The 9,679-nt window shown below is 36.4% G+C and overlaps 1 protein-coding gene across 1 annotated transcript in view; it reads left to right on the top strand.

Annotated features, from left to right (window-relative positions):
• The window catches only part of GNPDA2 (glucosamine-6-phosphate deaminase 2), a 24,016-nt gene that overhangs the window by 235 nt on the left and 14,102 nt on the right, over positions 1-9,679 (top strand). Inside the window, 3 exon segments of the mRNA XM_030888510.2 lie at positions 3,995-4,159; positions 8,348-8,449; positions 9,618-9,679. The exon segment at positions 9,618-9,679 is cut by the window's right edge and continues 7 nt beyond it. Of these exon segments, the coding sequence (XP_030744370.1) occupies positions 4,036-4,159; positions 8,348-8,449; positions 9,618-9,679 (288 nt within the window). The 5' untranslated portion in view covers positions 3,995-4,035.

Raw genomic sequence — 9,679 nt, 5'->3', positions numbered from 1 at the left:
AAGCCTGAGAATGGGGTCCCCACCGCCGACCTCTCTGGCGCGTTCCTCCTGACGCCCCTCCCCACCCGTGTGAGAAACGAGTAACCGTCGCCCTCTCGTTTGCATTCGCTATCGTTTGCCGAGTGCCGGGGCCTACCCACAGCCGCCGTCCCGGCGGGGACCGCAGACCCGTCCGTCCGTCCGCGGGGTCCGTGCGCTGCGGGCGCGCTCCCACTGCCCCCGGCTCCCGTGCGGGAAACGGGCTCGGCTGGGGCTAGTGGGCGCCGGGTTCTAATCGCGGCCTCGCCAGGAACGGTGTTCCTTGAAGGATCCGCTCCAGCCCCCAAGTTCTGACCCCTCGTGACGGGGAGAGAAGACGGGGAGCGGGGCGGGCCTGGGTCGTGACTTGACTTTCGTCAGGTCGGGATGCTGGAAACTTCCTAGCCCCCAGCAAGTTTGTTTTATCTTGGAGGGCTGGGAAAAAGAAGGAAGGATAGACGCCCCTGTTTTTTTCTGCAAGTCCGGGGAGGACCTTGTCGTTTCCTGTGGGTCAAGTGAAGGCTGCTGACCTGAAGGTTTTTGTTGTTGTTTTTTTCCCTTAGGGACTCATACAATCCATACATCCATCAATTGTGGCCTGAAGGTTTGTAGTTGGTACTCACCAGCGGCTGTAAGGGAAAAAGATAGGCACCCTAAAGATTTGCACTCTTCAAAACCCTGCCTGATTTCAACTCTTCGAAATGGGTTTGGTTTGGGTTGGGTTGGATAAGATGATTCCGATATTTGAAAGAGTGTTGAACTGAGCTGTTGTTCATCGTTAAGCAAAACAACAGCAACAGAACAAAACTTCCTTTGCACCTTGGTCTGACAGATTTGCTTGAACCTCCTTGCTACCAAGTAAACATGTCTGTTAATTTAATCTTAAAAGAATCACACGTAATATCTGCACAAGTACAGATTTGCTGGAACCCATCTCCTATCTTTTGAGGAAGGAGCCTGGGGGTCTTTTCTTGATAAATATTCCAAGTAGTTCTTACTGATAAGCTTCTTGGTGAAAACCTTACATTGGAGGCATGAATATAGGACTCAGGCAACCTTAAAAAAGAAAATCCTGTACCCGCCATATCTTAATCCACTTATAATGTGGCTAGTGAATTACTTGAGTCTGTTTTCTCATCTGAAAATTGAGAATGGTAATTTCTGCCTCTGAAACTTGAATTCTTTAAGTCCTTTAGTGCCCCTGCCCACATCTTTTGTGTTTACAAAACTTGTTAGGTGCCATCGAGTTGGTTCTCACCCATCACAACCCTTCACACAGCAGAAGGGAACACTAGCATGTCCTACCTCTTCCTTATTCTTATGTTTGAACCCATTGTTGCACCCACTGTGTCACTCCTTCTTCAGGGCCTCCTCTTTTTCATTATCCGTCCACTTTACCAAACATGATGTCCTTGGTCTCACCTGCCATGCCCAAAATAAGTATGCAGTCTTGTCATCCTTGCCTCTAAGGAACACTGTGACCATACTTTTTCCAAGACAGATATGCTTGCCCTTTTAACAGTCCTTGGTACTTTCGGTATTCTCCAGCACCACAATTCAAATGCATGTATTCTTCTATAGTCTTCCATATTCAATGTCCAACTTTCACATGCATATGAGACAATGGGAAATAGCATGCCTTGGGTCAGGGACAGCAACGCCTTAGTCCTCAAAGTAACATCCTTGCTTTTCAATACTTAAAAGCACTAGGGATTTAATTAATAACTAAACCAAAACCAAACTCACTGCTGTCTAGTCCATGAGAAGCAGAGACCCTATAGGCCCTATGGATTTCCAAGGCTGTAAATCTGTGAGAATTCTATCTCTGCAGAGTAGCTAGTGGATTGAAATTGCTGACCTATCAGTTAGCTCAATAGCTAACCCATAGCACTACCGGTAAAGCTCCTTGACGTTTAATAAGCCCTTCTTCTTAGAAATCTCTCTCGGTAATCATAACAGTCAGCAAATATTCCTGAATCTTTGGTATAACTCTCAAATTGCTTCTGATTTTAGATTATTGATGAATGTAAAAGGAGACCAAGCCAATTTGTTGGGCTGCATTTATGACTTATTTTGTAAATTATCAAATATGGCAACTCTTGCTACTATGCCAGAATTAAAGATCATGGCAGTTGTAATTATTTAGGATTGTAGATCATTAAGCTCTTAGAGACATTTGTTGTTTTTAGGATCCAAATGTTCTTTTTGAACATGATTACATTGTGATAAGACCTACTTTATCAACCTCAACAATTTGATCTCTTACTCTATGTAAAATACATGGGTAAATAACTCAAGAATGCTGAAGCTTTGTTGTAAAATCATTAGTGTTGGTGGTTGATCCATATTAGGCATTGAAATCTTGAAATTGTGATTCAAACAACACAGTACAAATGTTACAAGTCTTGATATAAAAGTGATATCTCTTACAGAAGAAGTGCTAGTGGCACAGTGGCTAAGGGCTCTTGCTAACTAACTCATAGATGAGCGGTTCGTACCCACCCAGTGGTTCTGGCGAAGAAAAATGAGGTTATCTGTGCCCATAAAGACTTCATGGTGGAACTCTCTACTCTGTCACGTAGGCTCATTATTGGTAGGGATTGACTTGATAGCACCTATCAACAACTACTCTGTCTTAGAGAAACAAGAGATGCCAAGAAGTGTATGAATGCTGACTAACTTTAATGGTGGTTGGACTATCTAAAATGAATTCACATAGTAAAGACGTCACCAGTCTCATGTTTATATTACCATTTCTTTTTACACTTAGAGGTATTTTCTGGGAACTAAAACTGTTTTCTGAAAAAACATTGTTTTCCTACAAGAGGTCGTTAGGTTTTTTTTTCACTTTGCTTTTTCTGCTGTTATATTCAAGTAAAATTATATATTACATTTTAATAAAAATAGAATATCCAATATAATCCCATTGTTATGAAATTATTCTGTATATCCTACCTTTAGGGGCTCTGATAGCGCAGTGAGTGACAAGATGCGCTGCTAACAGTGAGGTTAGAAGTTTGAAATCATCAGCCTCTGACTGGGGGGTAAGGAGTGGGGTGTGGATACGAGACTTTCTGCTCCTGTAAAGAGTTTCAGTCGTGTAAGGCTTCCCACTCCTATAAACAGTTACAGTCACAGAAAAACATATGGGCAGTTCTGCCGTGTCCTATCAGGCTGCTCTGAGTCAGAATTGACTGTAGTTGTGATTTTTAAAAAAATCTTACCTGTAAATATTTTGCGTAGAGAGATGAAAATAATTTCTGACTATTATAATTTGGATTGAAATAATTTTCTTCCATATATTGATTGAAATTTTCACAACCAACATAATTTTTATAAAATGCTACTTAACAAAAGGGAGACTTGGTTATTACCTTGTTTATTGGGAGCATTTTTGATTTTATTAAGTGAAATGTTACTATCATTAATTTATGCTTACGAAATAAATGCCACGTTTTTTTGTCTTAAAAATAAAAAACCTGACTCAGAGTATAGCTTCCCCTTTTGGGTTTTCAAGGTTATAATATTTATGTAAACAAGAAGCATCATCTTTGCCATGGAGGTGTTGAGTTCAAACTGCTAACCTTGCGCCAGCCACTGTGACACTAGGGTTGTGTTAGTGAGCTATGTTATCCTTATAGAGGGAGTGGAGTGTCTTTATAATCACTATGCTTTGCTTCGAATCTGGTACTATTACTGGGACCCCAATTAAGTTGTGTGATTTCCGTTTCCTCATCTATTAAAACTGCGCATTCATGGTTGTTTAACCTGCATTTACATGGCTTAGTCCACTGCTCTGGGCCTAGGATTTACTAAAAAAAGAATAGCTATTGTTACTGTGTTAAGCATAGAGATGTGATTGATTGTAAAAATGCCTGTTCTTTTCAAGTAGTGTTCTTTCTCGAGTCGTCAGTACATTATATTTTTGTTTTTCTATATTTAAATTACTGAAAGTACTTTTATGGATTTTTCTCAGGACTGAACTTCATTTCCTGGAAGTTGTGCTGCTGCGTCATAATGAGGCTTGTCATTCTTGATAACTATGACATGGCCAGTGAGTGGGCAGCCAAATACATCTGTAATCGTATCATTCAGTTCAAACCTGGACAGGACAGATATTTTACCCTGGGTTTACCAACAGGTAATAAACTACTTTTTCCATTTTAGATAGTCATGGTGGTAGCGTTGTAGGGCTTCTGTTAGCGAAATATTTTTCTATTCTTGCTGTAATTCTGATTGAGTATATTATTATATAAAAGAATATTGGAAATAAATAATCATTTAGTACCTAAATTTAGTTCTTATTATGTTCAGCTTCTGTGTTACTTATGACTCTAAAATTCAGTAGGATATATCCTAACTAATAATTGTCTTAGTATTTTTTGCAGCTTTTTGTAGGGATCTTTCTTTCTTTGCTTCTTAGAAGTATTCCTTTCCCTATTCATGTAAGTTTTAGTAGATTAGTCTTATTGGTTATTAAAGACCTGAAGTTCATGTAATTATTGCTTAATTTGTCCTTATCTACCACATAGTCTTTTAATTTCTTAATTAGCCCTCTAAATATCACTGTTTATTTTCCTTCTGTTCTGGAAGTATTTCAAGTGAAACATGAAGACTGCTATGTCTTTATCACTGAATAAACAGCATTAATTGCATATTTTATTGCATTTAAGACTGTAGAGGATCTTCTTTAAAAATAGTATTATGATCTAATGGTACTGTATGTGATCGTGTTTACTTATCACTTCCATAGGAAAGATTATTGATCTGAAATCAGAACTAATACTTTCTTGGTGACAAGTCATTTTATTCCATATCCCTGAACCTTGGTTTCTGTACCTGTAGAATAAGGATATCTAATGCTATTTTGAGGTTCAAATGAGACAGCATATGTGCAAGTACTTTGAATATTCTAAGTACTTTATTAAATTTAGGCTTCCCTAAGAATATTTTATTTTAAAAATCTATTTTATCCTGTTCCTCCCATAAATGCCAACTTCATGTAAGGTACAAATCATAATTCTTTACAACTTGGGTAATTTTCATGAATAGTCTATTTTAGCACAAGAAATTTCTTGGTTTTGCGTGGGGTTTTTTTGTTTGTTTGCTCCAGGGAAGTAGAGTTTGTAAAGAGTTTGTAAAAATTACATATACTAGTGCTATATTTTGTACCATTTCCATTTCTGATGTTAACGTTTGGTGGTTGAACATGGATTTTTGTATGAATTTGCATACTATACACCTGAATTACACTCAGGATAGTTGCCCTTATAACTTCATCCTAGTTATGATGTAGAAATAAACAATGGTATGAGTGTAGGGGTGAAATGTCGTTAGTGATAAATGCAGCAGTACTAAATGCATGCATGTATTTACATTTATAACTGGCGCTATAATTTGGAGAGCATAACTGCCTCGTAATACACCTGCAAGGCATCCTTTGTAGAGATATTTGACTTTTCTCTCTTCTTGACTACTGACAATGCACTTACACTCCCTTTGATTTTGATTCATGAACATGCAAATCTGTAATGGCAAGTACCATTTTTATTCTAATTATCTCTCCACAGAACATGGTAAGCATCCGAGTACTGCACTGTGTAAAGTGCTTGAACTGAAGTTCAGCAGTGTGAACCCACTACTGCTCCGTGGCAGAAAGATGTTCAGTCCACTTCCATAGAGATTTACAGCCTTGGCAACCTGTGGAGCAGTTCTGCTCTGTCTATAGGGTCACCATGAGTTGAAATTGACTCGATGGGAGTGAGTGTTGGTTTTGATCTCTGCTTGATATACACTTCATTTACATGACCTTAATGAGCCTGACATATCAAGACTGTTGGCCTGACCTCACTCTTAGTTTTACCTTCACCCCTCTCCTGTACTGAACCAGGCTAGGACAATTAAGGGTAGAACTTGGCTGGCCTCTTAACTCATGTTGCTAGTATATAATAGAGGGAAGACTATATAAGCTCTGGAAACATACAAATCTAGATATGAATTCTTAGCTTCTTTATCATTTCACTGTTTGATGTAGCTTTCCAATCTTCAAAATGGGAACGATAATGGTAGACTCCCAAGGTTTGCATGAGATAACATAGTGATAGAGTTAGAATGGTGATGACAAAGAGCATTTTGATTTTCTACTAAGCATCAATCACCACAGCATCTAGTATGTGGCATCTCCCCTACGTACTTTTGACTTTTGGATTTCTACCTCTTCTTCAACACTTAGTTCAAAATTCATCTCTTGATTCTTTCTTGAATCATCGTCAGACGTTTCTTCTTCCCTCATTTCCTTGTTTTTCATTAAACCCTATCCACTTTTGACTTGGATTTTCACCCCTTTTAACACTCAGTTGAAAGATCATCCTCTTTGATCCTTTATCACATCATCATCAAACAGACTTTCTTTGGTCCACTGCAGGTTCTCCAGCCTTCTTTCTGAAAGGCATTTACCATATTACTTATTGTGTCTTGGTTGTTGGAGTTCTCTTGGGAGTTTCTCTCCCAAGACAGAACCATAGGAAACTCCACTTGCTAAGTTTTATGTTAGTACCTAAGTATTACAAAGAAAACATTAAAACGAAACTTTCTTTTCATCATTGTTCTTTTCTCCTTCAGCCACTTTGATTAAAAAGTAGAAATGAAAGTGATCCTTATCACTCCCGTTTTAATAACTTCACTTTTTAATCGCATATTCTTAAATTAAGAAGGGAATCCTATAACTATTTTTTTGAACACTGGGATAAGAGGCATTAGATTAGTTCATGCCTTTGGAAAGGAAGATGAGAAAACATACCTTTCCTTTTTCAGGCAAATTTTATGTTAACAGACTATAGTTTTTTAAGAAGGAATTCTAAAATTTGACAACATAAGTTTTAAATTATTAATTTCAATGAAAAAGAACATAAATGCTTACCTTAAAACATTCTATTATTTTTCTGTTCTCAGTCTATATAGTATTTCATGTTTACACCACCACCACCCCCAAAAAGAAGAAAAAACCCATTGCATCTAGTCAGTTCTGATGCTTCTTGAGACTATTGGCGCAGCCAGCCTCATCTTTTTCCTGTAGAGCAGATTGCCCCCGCAAAGCGTTGAACCATTGACCTTGTGGTTAGCACCCCAGCGCTTATTCTACAGTGCCACTGGGGCTCCTTAATAGTTAAAGCTTCTTTTGTAGCTGTCATCTTAAATAGCAGATCATCTGTTCATTACTTTTAACTTCTTTAATATTTTTTACTAGAGACTACAAAGGAGCACCATGAGTCAGAATCAACTCGAGGGCAATGAATTTGATCTTGCTTTTGTTAACTTATCATTCTATGTTATGTATATGTAAAATTATATAGTGTTGAAATAAGACTCAGTACTCCAACCAGGATTGGAAGGGCCAGGTAGCTAGCTTGTTACAAGTGCAGTCAACCTAGCCGTCTAGTTTGGAGGTAAAAGGGAAAACCAAAGCATTTTGGAAAATAAAGAGGGAGATAATTTCCAAATAGCTAAATTCATTTATCTTTATTGTATCATCACACAACACCATTTAAAAAAAATCTCAATACTAGTTAATTTTATAAAACTTAAAGAAATCACATTATCAAGCAAGTAAAACTAAAAGTGTGGTACATAAATTATTAAAAATCAAGATCCCATTTCTTAGAAGTTCTCTCTAAAATCATACTTCTCTCTCTCTCTCTCTCTCACTTTACATTATACATTTTAACTGAAAGCAATACAAAATAAGAAACAGGAGCTCCAGTTGTGAAAGCTTAAATTCTTCACTCAATCCTTGTCAGTTTCAGAAATGAAAAGAAGGACAGAATTTAAATTCATCTCCATGTTCCCTTTGGTTTCATGAAGTAGTCAGCACTTGGTCTCTGTGCTTCATTTAAACTAGAAATCCTCTAAAGTTTTTTTCCCCCCCAACAGACAAAATGGGATGTTAAATTTTCTTTTAATTTAAATATGCTCTTTAGACTGATTCCAATCCTGGAGTCTTTATTAGTGACTAAATACCCAGTAATTCGGAACTAGTTTTTCAAACTTTAATGACTAGTGGTAGATATCAAGGTTTACTCAGCAAATTATACAAGTCATATCTGTTTTCAACTTCGGTAATTTCAATGAATAATACTATCTAGCACATTCATTTACAGAAACTATAAGGTACTTTGTAACGAGACAAATTCTTTGATGTATACTTGTTAATTGTGTTGAGAGTAATTGCTTGGTAAATTTAAAACAGGATAACTGATAACTAAAACAATGCAGATAAGTTTCTATAAAAACAGATTTTCAAGTTGTTTAAAAATGTAATTATCTGTTTTAGGGAGTACACCCATAGGCTGTTATAAAAAATTAATAGAATTTCACAAAAATGGAGACCTTTCTTTTAAGTTTGTGAAGACTTTTAACATGGATGAATATGTAGGTAAGCTACATTAGAATATGTTGAATTTTTTATTTGGAAATATTCTTAATAAAATAATATGTAAAGTATGATTACTGTTTAGGGATGAGGTTTAAAGTTTATATAAAAAAATCTTCATTTTTGTGATGACAACAAAGTGTACTGGTAGAGTGATGGACTACAGAAATCAGATCTATATTCAACTTGGGTTTGGCCACTCGTTAGTCATATAACTTTGAGCCAACCCATTACAGTTCTTTTTTGCTATTAAAAAAAACACACAAATTATTCTTAGGGCAAGGTTAAAATTAATGTTGTAGGGTAAACTAAGCAACATTCTGTAAAAGTAAATTGTAATCGCTTTTCACAATATAATGTTAATGTTTATATTTCAAGCTCTGAAGGTTTTCTAATTCATTGAGTGCTAACTGGAAAGACCTTTGCATAGTAAGTTTGTGTTAAAATTTAAACTTGCAGTGCATTTTCACTATGGGTTAGCTTATTGGCAAATAAAAATACAAATATATTTTAGCAACAAACACTTTATATGAAATAACAGCATTAGTGACAACCAAAGAACTTTTGGGATCCAGTGTACTTTGCATGCATCTAGGAAAAGTAGAGGAGGAATATACTCGAATATAAGCCAACCCAAATATCAGCTGAGGCACCTAATTTTACCACAAAACTGCTTAAAAATGTGTTGAAAAAACTCGGCATATACACAAGTATATACGGTAAGCCACCATTTCATTTGAATGACTAAATTAACATAATGTGGAGCTTCACACATAAATCAGTATCATCAATTTAATAATTTATTAGTTTGAGAGGTAGTCTGAAGTATATAGGTGCACATACTGTACATATTTGAATCCCAGCTACTCTAAGAGCTTAATGACTGGGAAACTTACCAAATGTCTCTATTCTTCAATTGGTTACAATGAGATTGTTAGTAGTATTTCCATAGATATTGTACATAATAATAGCTAATACATCCATGTAAAGGCAATTAAAGTAATGCCTGGCATATATTGAGCATTTTTACTACACAAAATGCCTTTAATTTAAATAGCTTCATGACTTTAAAGACCACATAATTTAATAGCTTTATGGAGTAATCAGGAAAAGGAACTTTAAATTTTTTTCTGGAAATAGTTACAATTGTATGTGTTATTTTCCTATTTAGGACTACCCAGAAATCATCCTGAAAGCTATCATTCATATATGTGGAATAACTTTTTTAAGCAC

The sequence above is a fragment of the Echinops telfairi genome, unplaced genomic scaffold, assembly GCF_000313985.2.
Source record: "Echinops telfairi isolate 266 unplaced genomic scaffold, ASM31398v2 ScPeMD7_7468;HRSCAF=8506_0, whole genome shotgun sequence".
NCBI classification, from domain to species: Eukaryota; Metazoa; Chordata; class Mammalia; order Afrosoricida; family Tenrecidae; genus Echinops; species Echinops telfairi.
The sequence above is the reverse complement of the archived record's forward strand: the minus strand, read 5'-3'. Positions and strand labels throughout refer to the sequence as shown.